This window comes from Macadamia integrifolia, chromosome 10 (assembly GCF_013358625.1).
Source record: "Macadamia integrifolia cultivar HAES 741 chromosome 10, SCU_Mint_v3, whole genome shotgun sequence".
In the NCBI taxonomy this organism is placed as follows: domain Eukaryota; kingdom Viridiplantae; phylum Streptophyta; class Magnoliopsida; order Proteales; family Proteaceae; genus Macadamia; species Macadamia integrifolia.
The window spans coordinates 3,186,937-3,207,544 of NC_056566.1; the positions used below are offsets into that span (position 1 = coordinate 3,186,937).

Genomic DNA, 20,608 nt, shown 5'->3' on the forward strand with positions numbered 1-20,608 from the left:
AATCTGTCTTGGATTTATATGAATACTAAAGTGATATCTTCTAAAGGAATGAGCCCTAAAGTCCGTGAAATGTGATGGATACACAACTTATATGATAAGAGATCTCTGAAATTAAGTTCAAAGGATATAGAAGAAGTCACCAAATGACTTGACCAATACTAATATTTTTACTCAATCTGGTTAGATGGGAAAGTGGAGCACTCATCATGATGAATAGAGGATGCGTATAAACTCTTAATTAGCCATATATTCTACAATCGTAGGGGCATGTTAACCATGATGCACACTATGAGAAGACCTGAGTGAATGTAGGCGGTGAGAGCACTTATCGATTAGAATTTTAGAGGGAACTCCTTAAATATCCATGATTCTGAACTGGAGAAAATGCCATAAATGTCCACGTAATCAAAAGGGACTTATGAGGAAATGTTTAAAAAATTTGACTTTACTCGTAATTTGTAGCGTGGTTTATCAAACTTAGTATAAATTCAAGTCTAAAAGATATTTGCAACAATGTGTCCTTCTACTTTTCTAATGTGCCCAATTGGATTTGCTAATTGTTTTGTATATTTTGAATTATATGAGGGATTGTTAAAATTTTAAATGTTTTTAAAATAGATCATTCAAAATAAATATTATTTTGTAAATGGTGTGTTAGAGGGTTATGTCTTTTCCTAATAAACACTTAAATTACCAATATGTTTGTCTACTAAAAAATATGTTTGAATTGTCAACAAACATGTCTTGTGAGAAAACTAAGGAATCTTGAGCCCAAACATGTCTTTTCCCACAAGACATGTTGTTTAAGCGTGTCTTTTGGAGAAGACATGTTGTTTGGGCATGTCTTTTAGAGACACTCTTCAGTTGCGTCCCTTCGATTCCTATGTATAAAGAGAAGGTTAAACTCATTTCAAACAGTTGAAAAAAAATCCCCAAATATTGTTTTCTTTCGGCCTTCTCTACACTTTGGTTTTGTTTTGTTCAAATGAGTGCAGCTCTGAAGTGTCTCGACATGGTTTAATAAGCAAGTGTAACAACTATTGGAGGGGCTTGTGGGGCTACTTTATCTTGGGAGTCTGATATACAAAAACCCGATTTGCACCATAGAGGTTGAGGCATCTATATTTCTAAAGAGAGTGACTGGTGACTCAACTTAGCTCCACCGATTCCTTAATTTTCTCCATGTATTTTTTGGTTCATGACGCTATGTTTGGTGTTTGAATTTTTCATCAACAACCCGGATTTGTCTGTAGTTAAAATAAGTACCTTATTCCCCTAGTTATATATGTTTTATTTCCAACACCATCCAAATCTGAAAATCTCTTGGTTGCTTTCGTTTATGCAATAACCATGTATAATATTTGGTTTCTTTGGAATAAAAGTATCTTTCTCAATGATGTTCCTTCCCCTGTTATGATTGTGCATCATATATAAATGGATTTCTTTGTAAGATTTATGTTACCCTTATGTGTAATATTAAGGGAAAATCTTCTTGTACCAATGTTGGTGAAAAAGAAAAAAAACTTACATGTTTCATTTTTTCCATTGAAGGTAAATCCTATCATTTCACATGCCTACTCGAATAATATTCGACTTTTAATAGCTGACCTAATGACTCCAAGCACTTTTTTAATATTTTTGAAAACTCTTGGGAAAATGTTTCCGGTCCGGAAATATAGGAAACACCCACTCATCCCCCCCTCCCCCCCTCCCAAGTGGTATAATTAAAGGGAGGCAGGGGCCAGGGAGGTCGTTACACAGGTTATAGGGTTATTAGATATGCTCAAGAACCAAAAAAATAGTGGCATTAGACGTTGCACAGAAAAGATAGTTCTACAACCCATATAATATTCCTTCCGACAACCCTCAATAACAATAAGGAAACAGTAATGACATTCAAACAAATTTCACATCAGCCTCAAGGAAACTGCCTACTCGGATACAAAGGATTCAACCTGTACAAGCAATGTTATACAACACAAAACACTCCCACGCCAAAGGGCTAGCAGAAACGGAAGCAGGATATCCAAAAACAAGACTAAGACGAGGGAGAAAAAAGAATACAGAACAAGAGGTGGGCGATGGCAAGAGAACTCATTCACAGGGACATTTGAACAGAATGCCGGACACCAACCTTGTATGTAAGATGTATCTATGCATAATTGTGTAAGTTGAGCACATCCAGCGGAAGTAGGAGGGCCGAATCAACATTTAAAGCCATGGCATACTGACAAAATTATGATGAGGATCAAAGCAATGATAATACCCAAAACAATCAGCTTAACCTTCATATTTTGCAGCCACATCTTCCTCCTCATCTTGGTTCCCTGTTCCCGGAAACCTTGGGCCTGTAACAAAACATAATATGGAAGCCAACATCACATCACAGTTTAAATAGCAGGAATGATGGAGCAAATGGAATGAAATGCAGACTAAAAAACTAGGTTAAAATCCAACAATCTCCATCAAACTGGAGAGAAATGACCTCCATATTCTTTTTTCCTGTACATATATAACCTCACAGAAAGAGCTTGATCTAACCAATCTGGAATCTCACCTGAAAGCATGACTTAGTTCTAGGGGCTTAAGCTGTTGTCAGCTATAAAATATATAATAAAAAAAGTTTATTCCCCCCAACCCCCACCCCACCAAAACAAGAAGAGGGAGAGAGTCTGCTGCAGTCAAATTACTGCAAAATATATTAGGTTTATGCCTCTTCTAACCTGTGAATGAAGATTCTCTGTTTTGTCCACCAGAAGTTCTATCTTCTCACCACGATCAAGAACCTAATCAAAAATCAGATTGGGTAACTTAACTGCATCTCAATTTCCAAATAAAAATACATAAAGTAAATTTTATTGTAACAGTTACACGGTAAACCACAATCTCTTGCCTTATCTATGTTTTCCATCATCACTCCCTTAACTTCCGTAACCTGAGCTTTTACTTTTTCAAGCTTGCTGATTTCCTCAGGATGATCTGCACAATACTGCATGTGCTCCTTCAGTTTTGACCTAAAACATTAATGATGAGGTTTTTTATTAGTTCCATGGTTTGATGAATACAAAGGACATTCTGATAAAGGGTTACAAAAATAGAATTACCCAAACTCTTTGTTCAGGCTGTTGGCAACCGCAGTTGAAGCTTTTCCTCCTCCATATCTCTTGTTAAAATCCTCCTTAACTCGGTCAAGGAATGCAATAGGAATTTGTCTACCAACAGACTCCACTGCTACCACACAAAAGGCTACAGTGTCCAGATAAATCACTCAGATCCACATCAAGAGAATGTTTAGGGTCAAAGATATGAACTTGGACAACATACTACCCAAACAAGGTGGACAGACATCTTATTTGAGACCCAAAAACATCAAAACTCACGTTCCCATCTACCATTCAATTATGGAAATCATCAAAATATCTACTACAACATACATGGTTTAGTTCATTTCCTACATATTATGGCCTACTCCATTGTCTCATTCAAATTGACGGATCATATAGAATCATTGTAATGACCAATCTCTCCATTCTTATAATGGACAGATCACATGCTAAAGGCAGTTACAGCAATTCCCCAAAAAAACAAAAAAGGGGGGCAGAATCACCAGCTAGTTTCACAAAAAAGGAAAAAAAAAGGCAGGGGTGTACATTTTCATGGGGAGAGAAAAACATCACACACAAGGATGCAACAGCAACAGATTTAAAACCACTGGACTCAGCCTTATCCCAACTAGTGGGCTCAGCTGACAGCTATATGGATCCTATTTCTCCAATCAGCTCTATTCAAAGCCAAACAAGATTCCAGTCCTAAGCCATACACATCTTTCCTCACCACTTCTCTTTTGTTATTTTAGGCCTACCTCTAGCTCTAGTGGTTAACCATAAGAAGCAAAATTGAATCAAACATTTAGACTTTTATCTAAGATTCAGATCTCTAAGTAAACATGGGATTGAATCAAAGAACACAAATTGTGAGTCAGAAAATTTTAAGAGTTTGTAAGAAATATGGTGAAACCTAAACAAAAAACACTACGTAAGATCTATAACCCTTGCATGCAAACATAGACAACAAACGGACTGGCAGTGAGCCACTAAAGGGGGTGACCACAGAGGTGTTGAGCTTAATTCAAACCCACATCTAGTCACTGTGCTTGGAAATGAAAGGCAGTGAGCCCAGCATGAGTGAAGGCCAAGTCAATACATACAATAGGTGAAGGAAGCACACCACCACCCCCCCCCCCCAAAAAAAAAAAAAATTCACACACCTGGGAAACACAATTTTGATTGAGGATTGGGGAGGAGAGGTGGAATAAATTGCCCCTGATGGATTTAGGAGTTTGTGCACAAGCCGTATGCAGGTAGAGTCCCACGAACAGTACGAGGGGGTTTTGCGTCTGTATGTGTAGTGTAGTGGTTGGGCTTAGTTAGTTTTGGTTTGGACTATTCTTTCACTAGCGTCGCAGAAAACCATTCATCAAGCAACCAAGCATCCTACCCTCTTCCTCTACTTTGACTTGCCAATGGATAGAAAGTTTTTGTGAATGACATTTCAATTATACACCCATTCCAAAACTCACTAATCACTACATCAAGGTCGAACTCGTGCCTTCAATCTCCTTCTGTGTACAAAACATTAATTCGATACATTTATATAAGGAAGCACAATAGAGGAGCATCAAACACGCATTGAGAGAGCAGTTCAGGTCACAGGTGTACATACCTCATTCCAATGTTTTATACTTCCGAGAAAGTATAGTTGTCAAGGTGTCACCTAGGCGTCCAGATGCCTTGTGTCTAGGTCCCCTCCAACGCCTTAGGTTGCCTAGGCAGGACTCACTCACGGGAGTTTGTGTCTAGGCCCTCCCCAACGCCTTGGGTTGCCAAGACGCCGTGACAACTATGTGAGACAGAGGTTACTAGACTATAAAACTTATATCTTCAAGCTGGGTCTAAAGTACACATTCTCCAGGTCGGAAGGGATCCATTGACCTTATACCAAAGCGTTATCAAACCTGACCAGGAATGAAGTAGTCGGCATTTCGCCCTCTTTCTAGTGACTAGGGGGCTACTCTTAACTGGTTAGAGGTCTAACTTCATGGCTGACAGCCAACAAAAATCCTGTCATTAATGGGACAAACACAAAGAGGCCCCTCCTAGAAAAGGTGTGGAGAATGATCAAACAGAGAAAGAAAGAACTATGCGCAACAAGGATCTGCTAGGCAATACTAGGACTAGACTTTGACTGACTGTCTAGGATTTCCATCTTCGCAAGGTTTGGCAGTGAGACAATTTTATATCCATCGAAATCTGAGAGACTGAAGGAGTGTCCTTTCAGAACATCCATTCTTAGTCTTGTTTGACTAGGGCATACCCCAGACCATCATCAATGACAGGACCCTAGGTTCACTAGGAGGTTCTGGATAGAAGTGTTCAAACAGATATTTAGTCTAGGGGGGGGGGGGGTACAAGGTCTTGGCTGTTAAAAGTTCTTGATGAAGCACCTGTAGAAAGTACCTAGACTATGGAAGCTTCAAACTTCTATGAGAGATTTCGGTGTAGGCCACTATGGCTCTTACCTTTTCCTTACCTTCCTCAACTCCATCTGAGGTAATCACAAACCTGAAGAAAATCAAACTACGCTGCTCAGCAAGCAAACATATCACACACAAATGAAAACAATCACAGCAACATGAAGAGCTAAACTTTGATTCTTGGGGAGAAGTCCTAGAACCCAAGAAGAGGAAGCACCTATAATTAAAATGAAGGGAAAAACAGTGATTCTCTCCCTTTTAACTAACAAATGATAACAAAGATTTGATGCAGCACAGAGAATTTCTGAACAATGTCCCTAACGACAACACATTAAATACAGCAGGTTTTCCAGCAGACCACCAAGTTTAATTGAATAGGATCTCTGATATTCTAAAAGTTCTGTACTTATGAGGAATCAAACTTGAAGAATCTAATAAGTATCTGAAACATACCCATAATGGTAGCCTATTGGTAGGTTATAAGTTTTCTATTCATATTATTAAAGCACTTTACAATTTTATTAACTTTCATTTTAAGTTTGGGTAGGTGAGAATGTGTAGCCAAGCTTAACAACACATCCCAACTGACATGTTCCACATGGCAATCCACCAAACCAATAAATATGGTGCACAAGTAGACCCTAGTGTCGGTCCTAACTTCGGCTATCTTTTTCATGAAGTGATTTCCCTGATACTCAAAACTGCATCCTCATGCTGGCAGATTTACCATCATCACACCATATTAAAACCCTTACATGACTAAGAAAATAAAATTACTTCATTTGATCAACACATGATGTAGCAGGTAATGAAACATTTCAGTTAAAAACGATGTAGGATTTGAAATTATTAGACCAAACCCAAGTCAACAGTTTGTCAAAAGGCAGGTTGTAAAGTACCTGAACTCCTACACTACAATAAGTCACGAAGCCAAATAAACAATCTCCAACAAAGACCATTCCATTATTTAAATGCTGGTTGTTTAGAAAAACTGATAGTAAATTTTAGGAGAAAACTTTTAAGTGTTCCAGTGATAGATAGCAAATATGGGTAAATAAGTGGGACTAGAAAAGAAACCTAATCACGAAAATGACCTACTGAAAAAACTAGGAAACTAATACCCAGAACTAGAACAAAATCCATAATAATACAACGGCTGTGTTTGGTATTCATTCTTGGAACACATTCTAAGTGTAGAACACGTTTGGAACGATAGAAACGTTGTTTGATATACATTCCCATTCTAAATCCCTGGAATGGGCTCAAGAACAAGCCTCATTCTGGAACGGACTAAAAGCCCCATTCTGGCGTTCTTGTTCCCATAGAAGTGGCTTCTTCGAACATGGTGCTGCTGCAGAGAAATTCGAAAATCAGATACAAAGGGCATCCAATACATTGGTGACCACAAGAGCTCAGGACCATCTTTAATTCTATCACATTAGGATCCATACATGACTGTGTATCTTGATTCATCTACACTAGAGTCCAATTAGTAACCACACCAGAAAACCCTCCCCTGTTTCACAATCAAATCCTCCACAATCACAGCATTGAAGAGCTTGAAGTTAGGCCTGGCCACGAGTTTGCTCATGATGGACTGATGGGTTCTTACTGAGTTCGTAGGCATAGGAGAGATCACCAAGTTGGCACCAATGACGACATCAGTATCAGCATAGGTGATCATATCCATCATGTATCGACGGGTCATCTCACAAGAGATGATGGATTCCTTAATGGGTTCAAATTTGAAGGATTGCTTTCTTCTTGTTCCATTTTCTGTGGTTCGGTGGCCGGAGAATGGTGGGAAGAAGTGCCCTTGGAGTTGTGGTTGCAGGTTGCAAGTCGCAGATTGATGGTTCAATAGAGATACCTCTGGCTTTAGTATATTTGAATTCTTCTTTTCTTTTATCCATTGAAAATCTACATTAAATTCAAGTTGGAAAGGACTTGAATCCTTTGTTATTATGAATTCTGTTGTTCTATATGTAATGGAAAATCACCCATGAGTTGTTTGATGAAATGTATGAACACTCTATACTCAATAATACATTTTAGTGAAAGTGGTATCCAAACAATGTTCTGATTCACAGCTAAGAATGCATTCTGGGTACTCAGAATGGGAATGTGCATTCTCGTTCTAAGAATGCATACCAAACACAGCCAACATCTCCACAAGTCATGACATTCAATTGAATATTACAGGGATAAAGCTTCTGGTAACAGAAGAGAGGACATCAGCTAGGTGTGGACAAGCGATCTAACCAGAAAATCAGATAACAGAGAAGCTCACAGAACCAAGCAGCAGGCAGTACCTCTATAAACATCCTTGAATTGCTACTTACAAGGCAGTTTACTGGACTTTCAAGTTTTTTTTTTTTCCTACAAATAGTATAATCCAAGGCTTTTAGATACCAATCTTGAGTTTCCAGTTGAACAACTTATTCTAACCAGAAAATAAAGGCACATAGAAACAAAAGAGGAAACAACACCATAAAAAATATTGGCGTGAATATCACGAATCCACGATCGTTCTTCTATTACAAAAAATCTATACCCAAACGCCTTGTGTTTCAGACCACAGCGTATTCTGAAAAAAAAAATCTGATCATTGTTTAACAGATCAGGCAGACAGAATCGAATCACAAGAAGCGAGAAACAGATACGATCAGATAAAAGAAAAGGGGAGAACAAAAACCCGTGGGGGGGGGGGGAATGACGGTTTTTTTTTTCCTCTCTAGGAAAGAAAATGAACCAGAATATAGAAATTTTGTATCGACATAAGAAACAATAAACAGGAAAAGCTAAGAAATAGTCCGATAAAAACGAATCACCGCCATAAAAACCAACAGGAACATTAAAACAGAACACCTATCCTTACACAAAAACGGAAAAAAAAAAGGGGACAAAATCTACAAATCCAGGAGGGAAAATGATGACTTACTGAAACCGTCCACAACGAGATAATTGAAGGTGTGGTTATCGCAGTTGTAAGTGAACTTGTCGCTGCTAGCTGGAAGCTTTTGAAGGCATTGATATGCGATTTTGGTGAAATTGCCATTAAATTCTGTGTATTCAGCAAGGATCACCGTTCCTCTAGCAACGAAACTGTAGATCAACGACTGCTGCCCCATCTTACGAGCCCTAACACTAACGCTAGCAGTTGCAGAGACGCAGAGACTCAGATAATGGAAGCGAACTTTAGAGAAAGAGAGAGGGAGAGAGCGAAACAATCGGAGAACGATGGATTGATTTTTCTGGTTTTTCTTATTCGGAGAAATATTCGGCGCAGGAGCCGAAATAAAGTATTTATATAGATAAGATATGTCTGGGAATAAGGAAATATAGCGACCCGAGAGAACAAAACTGCGAGAGAGAAAGAAGGTAGGTCCACACCTCCACTACTTGTGAAGCCCAATTTATTAAACTACCCTCCTTCTACAGAGATAATATCAAGAATGCCATTGTTTCTTATAATTCTCTCCTTCTGGGAGAGGGCAGCGTGAGGACCAATAAGAGACATGAAATTATCATTAAAGATGAAATTTTCATTTTTCATGAGGAATGGATCTTAAATTTTAAAAGGAGTAGTTGTACAGATATCATGAAGAGGCATGTAACGTGTATAATTTATTATTACCATATGGCAACATATTTAGCGCTAAAAATTTTTATTCAAATATGAAACTTGGAAACAACCTTTTCTGTGGGGTAAGGCTAGGGACATATGTGCCTCTCCCAAACCCTACAATGGCAGAATCCTCATGCAATGGGCTACTCTTTACGTTGATTGGAACCAAACTGATTGACTCTTCCATGTGTACAAATGGACTCTTACACAGGAAAATAATGGTCAATATTTACCTATAAAGTCAAAATAAGAATTATAAGAGTGTAACATTCAGGTTTGACATCATAAAATTGATTTGTGGTAGTCATATACATAAAAACACTGGTTTTGCATTAGCCATGCTGAGTGAGTATTAGCCACATGGACCCTCCAAATGGCTAAATTACAATTACAAGTTCTTGAGTTGCCTGCTTGGACTTCGCATGGCAAAATATTTTCCAAGATTCTTGGTCCAAAAAATCTTTGCAATTTTGCCACATTTTAGTTACATTGATATGTTGACCACCGGTTATTCCTAAAACCAATTCAACTTGATTGATCCAGACCGATTGACACCCCTCGTTTTTTATATGGGCATGCAAAAACTCTCTCTCTCTCTCTCCATTGGAGGGTGAGGTTATTAAGATAAAATCAATAATATGATTAGGGAGAGGAATCCATAAAAGACAGCGTAACCTCTACAACAATGCATGAGCCAATGAGAACACTACTAGAAACATCAACAAAGGTAAAAATTCCACCTTTCATGAAGGATGAGACTGTCATTTCGACCTGCAATGTGTCTAAGCATAGGAGCCATTCTGCCTTTTATACTTCTATGTCCCAAATGATTATATTAGGCACATATAGACATAACAAGTTATATTTGTCGTATTGAAATAAACCAAGGGTTATAAACTTATAATGTCCTCCTATGGTTAAAAAAGGGTTGCTCAATTTGAGGGAATGAAAATATGATATGCATGGAGGGTTAAAACCGGAATTTCAACGCCCCAACCATCATCAACAAGCTGGGCGGTCCACGTCCATTTTCATGAGGTGAGACGTGAGAGTGACATCTTCTATTTATTATTGTTCGGATTTCCTTTTCATACTTCTAAGTACTATAAATATAAATATAAAAGAAAAAAAAAAAAATATATATATATATATATAGATATATATTTATATAAAAGGCGTGAGTATGACCCATAAGCATGGTTTGAAGTATGGCTCTCGTATCGGTTATATTTGATTGGTATTGGTTGAGATCAATCCCTTATTCTTCATCGATTTGGATTGATTATTCGTATTGTTTTAAGGGTAAAATAATAAAAAATTAATACTTTTCAGAAAAAGCAGGGAAAATCGATTGATACCCATCAATCCTATTATCGACAAACACCAATACCAATACCAATACCAATTCCGATACCATCCCCCAAATCCTTGCCCATAAGAGGTCCCGTTCTTAAGAAGCGACAACAGAAAAAAGCCTTCCTCGGTTCTTCCCATATAATCTACTTTTCTTTTAGAATCTTTATACATTTTAAGGAAGAATAATAGGAGGCCACGATGAAAATGACGATGTAGATAGAATAATCATCGGATCTTTTTCATTTCTATGACCCTCTTGAACTGTGGGCATGGTTTCAAGTATCGATATCGTATTGGTTGTATCGTATCAATATCGATTGAGACCGATTTGGATCGATTATTCGTATCGTTTCAAGGGTAAAATAGTAAGAAAAGAAACCTTAAAAAAAAAAGTGAAGGTAAAACAATCAATTCTCACCGATCTGATCTGGTCCGGATCACAAATACTGATACCTATATCGTCCCCTAAATCCATGCCTATGAGTTCCCATGGGATGAGCTAGAAAGCAGTTATCAGTTGGGTTCTAGTATAGGTTTAGGGAACGTCATCGGTTCAACCGTTCTAGGGTCCTAACCCTTTTAGCTTCTTAAAAAAAATATATATAGTAATAGTTTAAGTATTGCAGTAATTGTGGCCCATTAACCTCCCTTCTAGCGTCAAAATCATCTACGTTGAGACGGTGAGGTATAGTGAGTAAATATCCAACGATTGGGGAACTTCACCACTCACTGCAAATTATTTGGAGGCTCCCAGCTGGCCACTTTGAGACTTATTTAAACCCATTGTGGGTCTCTATTGGTCACTATTGGGTCTTTCCCGGTCTAGCTATGCGTGAGTTGTAACGAAACTTGGTAGCTGCCTGGGTGCAGCCAAGGGAATGGAATCTCAGGGTAAGAATATAAAAATTCATCCAAAGTGGATATTTTCAAACTTGTCTCTGATATTCCATTCCCTTGACTGCAACATGGGGTTGCAGCCAAGTAGTTACAACCCAGGCAGCAGCTAATTGTTTTCCGACGAAAAGTATCTATATGCTTCAGTCATAATATTCATTGTTTGTCCTATTCCATGATGTTTACATGTTGGGTGAGCGGCAGAATTTGTGGGTTTCCATGATGTTTAGTATTATCTGTGTCATGTAATGCATCTGATGGAGTTTTGATCCAAGTTTGAAATCTGTCGATCCTTTCTTTGATTCCTATGTGGGTCCTTTGTATGATTTTTAAATGGTAATCATAAATAATAATAATAATAATAACAATAATAATAATAATAATAATAAAATTCTTATTCCACGTATTAAATAGAGAGAATGCTACCTGCTGACATAGGTACATGTTAAGATATCGCCAATGAGAGAACATGCATAAACATCTTCAATGTGAGCAAATGCAGTCTTTTTGAACCCATTGCGTCTAGATATACACACTAGTGGATGTGAAAACATCCTTTGCCGTGGATATGGCGATACGGTGAGCATTAGATGATCGAGACGACATCAAGGCACGTGCCGATATCATCTCGACCGTCCGATGCTCACTGCACCACCACACCCACGGTAGACAATCATTACTCCTAGGATAGCTTTCTTTCTTCCTTAAAATAATATGACCAATTTTATCACATAACTATTTTTTTATATAAAATATGAACACACTTCTCGTTGGTTTTCCTTATTTTAAAGTAGATTGCTGTTAAAAGTATATAACTTTATAAATTTCAAGCACAAGTTGCTTCATATAAGGAGATCTCCATGTTGCTTAATACTAGGGTCTCTCTCTCTCTCTCTCTCTCTCTCTCTCTCTCTCTCACACACAGAGATAGGAGCTGGTTGCCTAAATTATAATGGGATTTTTTTACTTATTTAAATATAGGAGTAGTTGAAGATTGCAGCTATCTTTAATGTATTCTTTATGCTGTTTGGATTTTTAAGTTGATATTCCAATTTATTAATTTATTTATTTGCTTTAGAATTAGGTTCCTCAATAAGGTAAGAATGTTTGTTCTCAGTCTTGTTAGTGGTAGGTGATGATAATCTTAAATGATTGGGACGTCGTATTCCAAGCACTTCTATACAGTCTTGATTTGGGGTTTCATTTCCCCTGTAATGAGTAATCGACTTCCATGAATTTCGTTAGTTTTTTGGATTTGGTTTTCATTTATGGTCGTGTATGTACATGGCTGCCCTTCATCTCACATCGGCAAAAATAATAAAAAAATTTATATTCATTTTCCTTTGCATTTGTCCTTATTACATTATCCCCACGAGTTTTGTTTATTACATTTAAACTCAAAAATCTAATATCATGAGAGACTTTTGACTGCCAGTCCGTTAAGGGGAGACACTTTTTACTTAATACCCACTTTGCCCTTCTATATTGACTTCAACCTTCCAACGAACAAGAGAAAGACATGTTCTTCTCAAGCCAAGTAAAGAGTCATTGCGACTCTTATCTTCTCCGGCAAAGGTTTCATAGCAGCTACCTTCTCCAGCGATAAAGAAGTCCCAATGGCTCTATCTTCTTCGACGGTCTATGGTTTTTTTCCAGTGAAATTGATGCCTTTATACATGAAAGAAGTGATACCCTAAGGTTTGTTCGTTCTTCCCCAATTTAGCTTCTTAGGTGACGGTGATACCCTAAGCTCTCCATTTTGTGGTCTAAATTTTTGGGTCTTCACGACTACAACCAGATTATCAAGCATCCCATACATCTTGGGACTAGGGGTGTCAATCGGTCCGTCCGGCTCAGTTTCGATCCGGGTTGAGTCAGTTTCGGTGTGGGAAAGTTGAAATCGAAACCGAACCAATAAGGAAATTCCGGTTTCAGTTTGGTTTCGGTTTCGATGCGGTTTGATTTCGGTTTGTCTTCGGTTTCTTAAATCGATTTGTAACTGGGTTGGTTTTGGTTTTTGGTCTAGTTTGGATTCGACTTTCCATACAAATGTATACAAAACTATGCAAATTTTGATTTTTTTTAACGAATTTTGGAGTGTTTCGGTTTCTTACCGGTTTGGTTTCAGTTTCGGTCTGGGTTTTGAGCCGGTTTCGGTTTGATTTTGGGTTCATCCATTTTCCGGTGCGGTTCGATTTGGTTTTGGGGTTGCAATACTCCAAACCGAACGGAACCAATAAGGCTTCGGTTCGATTCGATCCGTGTTGTTATCGGTTCGATCCGGCCGGTTTTACCGGTTCGATTTAGGAATTGACACCCCTACTTGGGACCATGAAAACTAAGCTCAACAAGAACTTCTATGGGTCATCTCTTGATTTTGCCTATGATGTGCGGTTGACCTTCAACAATGGCTTGATTTATAATCCCAAGGGCCACGATGTTTACGCAATGGTGGAGCAATTGCTGGCTCGGTATGTTTGAACTCGCGTACAATAAATTGCATAATACGTAGCGGCGAGTGTTTCCCACGGAAGAGATGCCGGGAAACTCATGTGCTGGGCATCCAACTACAGAGATTGGTGCGAAGAAACCTGATCCGATCTCGATCCCCAATGTGGCTCCTCCTTCGAACCCATCACTAGTGCACACTCCTGCATCAACATCAGCATTGGCTCCTAAAAGACCATTTTCGACAGGAAGATCATCTACCGTTAAGCAGCCAAAGCCCAAAGCAAAGGATCCAAACAAACGGGAGATGAGCTTCGAAGAGAAACAAAAGCTAGGAATGAATTTGCAGAATCTCCCACAGGAGAAAATGGATTAGGTGGTGCATATCATAAGGAAGAGGAATGCTAATGTGGCACAACATGGAGATGAGATTGAGCTGGACATTGAGATTCTGGACAAGGAAATGCTTTGGGACCTTGATTGATTTGTGTGCAATTACAGAAAGATGATGAGCAAGATCAAGAGGCAAACGTTTGCCAACAACAACTAGATTCCTACAACGGAAGACAAGGTAGTGACAATTTTTATCGTAGAATCCAATTGCTTGATTTTAGCACTCTTAATTTTTTATGCTTACAGCTAGGCAAACTTTTGTGACTCATATTTTGTTTTATAAAATGTGTCAAAGGGTATGTGAAGGGGCAATTATGTCTTTTTAATTTTAAAACTAACACCAATCTTAGAATTTTGGGTTTAATAGATTTTTGGGTTTAAAGGTAATAAATGAAACTCGAAGGGAGACGATATATCAAGGGCAAACACAAGGAGTGGTGGATATAAATTTCCCAAAACAATATTATAAGAGATATCCACCTTTCATGAGGGGCAATGCGAACATTTTGGCTCCTTTATGTTTGGTCTAGGGTCACATTACATTTCAGACTTCTTTTTCCTAATAAATTATAAAAGATCATCAGTTGGGGCCTAGGGTTCAATATCTTTCTATGATTGCTTCTCTCAACCTATTCCCCACCTCAGCAATTAAAAATTAATATATATATATATATATATATATAGATATAGATGATGCTTATCAAATTATGTTCCTAATCTTACCATTGGAGGAGACAAGAGGATGGATCATGCAGCCGAGACCAAAAGCAAGTGAAAGTGGCACCAAAATTTTTAAATAGAATCACTGCACCAACACACAAACCAATTGGGGACTGCACGAAACCATCTGGGTGGAGGGAACATGGTCTTTTTACTCTCACCTGTGTCCCGGCATAAAGCCACACAAGTGGGCAAATGTTCTTTTCTCCTATATCAATTATGAGATTTTTTTTTTTTGGGGGGGAGAATTTATGAGATTCTCTTTACTACAGTGTGCCTGGGAGCACCTAGAAGGGACCTATTGTTAGAGGGCTTGGATCATACAAAGCCAACACGCAGTAATCTTGTCACAGATTTAGGTCACCAACCTATAATCTATACCGCGTGGAAAATTCAGACCAGTGAGAAAAGAATTTCTCTATATGAGACAACAGCTCATCAAGTATCGGCCATGAAAATCCATCCTTGGAAGCTGGCATTGGTCTTGGGATCTTTATCCCATCTTCAACCTTCTACTCCAATCATATTTAACAATTTAAAAAAAAAAAAAAAAGCCAAGATATATTATCATGAACAATTTAAAATAAGAATACATCTCGTTATGAGGCTTCTCACAAACAGCTCAGTTTGCTGTGAGACCTCTTTTTTTGGTTACTTGAGGTTAGAAGTTTGTATTTACCAAAAAAAAAAAAAAAAAAAAAAGGTTAGAAGTTTGTATACCATTACAAATAAAAAAAAAATAGATAGGCCTAAAACAGACTATATATGGCTTTATTTTGATTCAATGGGCAAAAATTTCCTCAAAAATCAACTTTAATTTATAAAACTTTAATTTCTGATTGTATATAACAAGGAAGCATATGCTGGCATAACTGAGTGATGAAAAGAATGCATGATGGCATGGTATCCTCCAAGAAAGGAAATTTATCATGAGCAATAATACAACAATTTTTTTTTTTTTGGGGGGGAGGGGGGGGAGGTGGGTACATCCAAAAAGATTACATGGATGCCATTTTACACTTGTGTACCACATTAAGTAAAATAATTTCCGATCCCTTTTCCAGTGAAAATTTTTCTGTTGAACCAACTGAAGCTTTAAAGAGATTAATTACAAGGTTAATAAAGTAGAGAGAATACTCATGCCATAAAATTCATGAAGAAGAAGAATAATTACTGGTGCATTTTCTTACAAAAAGTTTGCCTCCTCATATCAGTAACTCACGTATTCTGACCGGCCTTTTTATCGCATTTGTAAAACCCTGCCATCGGGGAAAAAAGAGAAACTATGAGTTTGACCTTCAAATAAGTTAACAAAACAATTCATCAAGCAACAAGTGTTTGGCAAGAAAAACAGATGACAGGAAGAATGGTTGAGTAATGGGTGAAACTCAAACCCGGTCTCCACATTAGTCCATTATGTTCACTGTTTTGCATCAACATGTTTTTTAGCAGGTAATTTCCCCATGAATTTACTCATAGGTGTTAAACAATAGCCTATGCGTAGAAGAACATCTTGGTATCCGATGAACATAATTGGATGCATATGTATGTTGCATGGCTTGTATCAAGTTTTTTGAGTCGGGTGGGGGACTGAAATCACTATTTTCAAAGGATAGATACCTCATTGAATTTGAATAGCAGAGGACGTGAATCTCTCTCTAACGTCTCTGGATTTGGCAATGCATTCCCAGAATTTTGTGAATCATTGCTTGCAGATTTTCTAAACCTGAATTGAAAGAAAACTGAAGAGGTCAGAACAATAACAATCAAGTTTAAGCACAGTTACATTGGTGTAAATGCTAGCATGGCTATTCAACTGCTCAGGATAACTTCTATTCAAATACCACATTCCTGATGATTGTTTTACTTGATTCACCATGATCTGGAAAAATTGTTCAAGACCAAACCAAATCAGAATTGCATTCGATTTTCAGGGGCCAGGAGTGAGAACAACATGATTTGAGATGTAGCTCCATATTCTTTAAAGGGACAATATAGCTAAAGCACTGGTGGAAAAATAGTCTCTCCCGCACCTCTTCACAAAACACTGGCAACAGTAAGAATTTCAACTATATCAAGAAACTGAATTTGCCAAATCAATGGACTTGCACCCATCTTTTAATTTCACTGAATAACAAAGTGACAAAAATCTCCTATAGAAAGTAGTAGTAAGATCTAGTGTGATCAAAATATTCAGGTGAAACCACCAATATTTTTTGCTAATTGAAATGAAGTAGAATGATGACAACTGATAAAAGATAAACAAATATAGGTCTATGTATTCAGAAATTGGTTTTCTGGTTAGCACTTATCATTGATGGCCTACTGATGTAGGTCAACAAACAAAAAGGAACTTTACCTTGTTATGTGGAAAACTGTACTCAAAGCTGGGACTTCCCATATGAAATAGGGACATTGCATGCAACATCTGGACCATTTTCAGATGCCAACTAAGCTGTCATGTGGCAGACATAGAGGCTAAAGAGCTGTGTTTGTGCATGTGCAACTGTGTTATATTACCGGGCGCCGGGGGGGGAGAGAGAGATTCAATTGCTTCAAATCAGAAACGGATAAAGAAGCACTTTGAATTCATGAAGTAAATCAAGGGAGCGATGTTTACGAGATTAGGGAAAAATTGCTCGATTGATATTATCTTATGATAAAGGCCAGCAGATAAAATGCGGAGAACCTCAATCTTGATGTAAAGAGATTATCTGATCTACCAAATTTCTGAGAACCTTTTCTTGGATGGTTCAGTCAGTTAAAAAAATCTGACAAAATTCCAAAAATGGTTATGAAGATTAGGGGAGGAACCACAGCCTCCTTGGAAGGGAAAATTTCATTCTTTTTTCCTCCAATGAAGGGGTGGAGCATGTTTTTGGCGAATAACCATACCAAAATCGGTTACTTGTTGCAACCAAAGAAAGCTTCTTGAAGTGGCTCTGCTCTTGAGTCTCAAAATAATAATTGAGGTAGGGTTCGTAATACTAGCAGTGGAAGTGGCAAGGGGCAACCTTCTGGTACTTCCAACACTTCAGATGGTTAAGGGACAACACGAACATGCCATCATTATGGTAAACCAGGACATATCCAGCGCTTTTGTTGGAAACTTCATGGCAAACCCTTCAGAAATAGTTTTCCAATTCAGCAACATTACTGAGTCTTCTCAACCTTCTCAGACTGGACAAACTAAAGGTAAATTGGTTAAGATGACAAATGTAGAATTTGCACGGTATACTCAGTTTCAAACTCCATCTCCTCAACCTTCCACGATAACTTTTGTCCAGACAGTTAATGCTACTGCATGATTTTCTTCATCTTCTCAACCCTGGATAATTAATTCAAGAGCATTAGATCATATGTTTCGTATGACAGGTATATTCTCCTCCTTTCAAGAGTCATTTGCTACTGTCCTGTTGGTTAATGGGTCTATTGTTAAAGTTAAAGGCACTAGAAATTTTCGTCTCAACTCTTTTTTGTCATTATCTTTGTTCTTGAGTTACCAAATTTTCCTTTTAATCTTTTATCTGTGAGTAAGTTTACTCAAGCTTACAATTACTCCGTAACTCTTTCTCTTGATTCATGTGTTTTTCAAAATCTTACAACGAGGAAGACAACTGGTAGAGGTAGTAGAGTTGAGGGCTTTATCTTTTTTAGGACAATTCTTCTTCTATTGCATGTTCAAGAATTCTCAGCCCCCATAAGATCCATTGTCAACTAGGTCATCCATCTTTACAAAGTTTATAGAAGATTGATCTTTGTTTTCGTTCTATTTCCAGTTTAGATTGTGAGTCATTTCAATTAGGGAAGCTTCACCGTGTAAGACAGTCTACACACCCTTTTTCTTTGGTCCATTCGGATGTATGGGGTCCTTGTCTCATTACTTCCAAATTAGCTTTTCGATATTTCGTTACTTTTATTAATGACCATTCCAAATTACCTGGATTTATTTAATGAAGCATCGTTTTGATTTTTTCTCTATTTTTTGTGCATTTGTTGCTGAAATTAAGAATCAGTTTAATTTAACTATCAAGATTTTACATAGTGATAATTGACAAGGAATACTTTTCTAGCCCTTTCTCTCAGTTTATGACTGGTTGTGGTATAAAACATCAATCTTCCTGCATGATAGAGGTTGCTCGATCTCTTTTGTTTGAGATGAAGGTGTCCAAACAATTTTGATCAGATGCAATTTTAATTGCTTGTTATCTTATTAATCGAATGCCTTCCTCATTTATACAAGGTTTTATTCCTCATTCTCTATTGTTTCCTTCCCTTTGTTTATTACTCGTATTTTCGGTTTTGTTTGTTTTATTCGTGATCATCGTCCAGGTTTGTCGAAGTTGGATCCAGGTGTTCCTTTTTGGGATATTCACGTACTCAAAAAGTTATAGTTCTTATTGCCCTACACTTCAGAAATATTGTTACTGCTGATGTTTCCTTCTTTGAATCTATTTCTTATCCAGATGAGTCCGTTATTGTGTCTGAAATGGATGATGATCTTCCTCTCTATGTTGTTCAATATTATTTTCCACAGGTTACCGTAGATGTAGTGGTGCCACCACCACCTCCACTTAATGTAGGAATGGATTTGACAACCAAACCAGACCCAAGACTGCAGGAAAGTTAAACCAAAGAACAACCAATAATCACCCAAAATTAGGCAGCAAACAACAGTCCAGAAGTAAGAGTCAAACAGTCCTTGTAAACCAGAATGTTCAAACTCAAAATTTGGAATTTCCGAAACAGATATTGCACCAAACAAATAGACTAACCAGCAGTAGGTATAGAGTACTAGATAAGCCACAATCAGAAACAATTACTACAGGAACAGGTAAGTCAAACAAGATCTGAAATCTGGGCAGAAACACAGTCGGCCAGAAATATAAAACACCTCAGATCAGACAAACCCATGGTCTGATTGGTCCCAAATTAAGGTCAAACCTCCCTCTTAATAAACCCAACAATCAATCAAAAGGGGAGAGCCATCGGATGGCTGGATCTTCAGAACAATATAGGGGCAGCGGGAGAGAAACTTGAGATTTCCAGAACCAGAAATCAAAAGCAGTTCAAATCCCTTACCTGGTTTGAAAAACCTTGCAATTAACTTTGAAAAGAAAGAAAGAATAGTTGAAGAGACCTCTTGGACTTCACGCAAAGAGTCAATTGGATCAAACACCAATTCCTTCAGCCTTGATCAAACACAAGACAACTCTTCATGAAGAAGACAATAGTATCAGTCATTATTTTTTTATCAAAATCATTCTTGGCTTTTAGGAGCCTCCTCTTCTTTATTTATAATGTTAATGGGTGAGGGAATTAAAAAATAGAAGGTTCCTCAAAAAGGAAACCAAATATTCTCCTAATACAATAGTTACTAAAAACTGAAATTAGAAACTAACTGAAATTAGAAACTAGTTGAAAAAGGAAACTAACTACTAATGACTTAACTTAATTAATAACTTGACTCCTAAGGAAACAAATATAACTCAAATCAAGCCCAACTAAAAAGGAAACTAATGAAAATGGAAACTAACTAGTAATCCCGTACTCAATCTTAGAGCCCCCCTTTTAGACCCATAAAAGTGACACTCAAAACACATGGGATCAAAGGCCCAACATGTATGGAACCCAAC

At 37.7% G+C, this 20,608-nt stretch overlaps 1 protein-coding gene and 1 pseudogene across 1 annotated transcript in view; both read right to left on the reverse strand.

Annotated features, from left to right (window-relative positions):
• Positions 1 to 1,814: 1,814 nt before the first annotated feature.
• Positions 1,815 to 8,836, reverse strand: LOC122092412 (annotated as a pseudogene).
• A 7,069-nt stretch (positions 8,837 to 15,905) lies between these two features.
• Positions 15,906 to 20,608, reverse strand: part of LOC122091897 (chromosome transmission fidelity protein 18 homolog) — a 29,989-nt gene continuing 25,286 nt past the window's right edge. Inside the window, exons 22-23 of the mRNA XM_042662137.1 lie at positions 16,593 to 16,698; positions 15,906 to 16,231 (exon numbers count right to left, since the gene is read on the reverse strand). Coding sequence (XP_042518071.1) covers positions 16,178 to 16,231; positions 16,593 to 16,698 — 160 coding nt within the window. The 3' untranslated portion in view covers positions 15,906 to 16,177. The remainder of the gene's footprint in view (positions 16,232 to 16,592; positions 16,699 to 20,608) is intronic.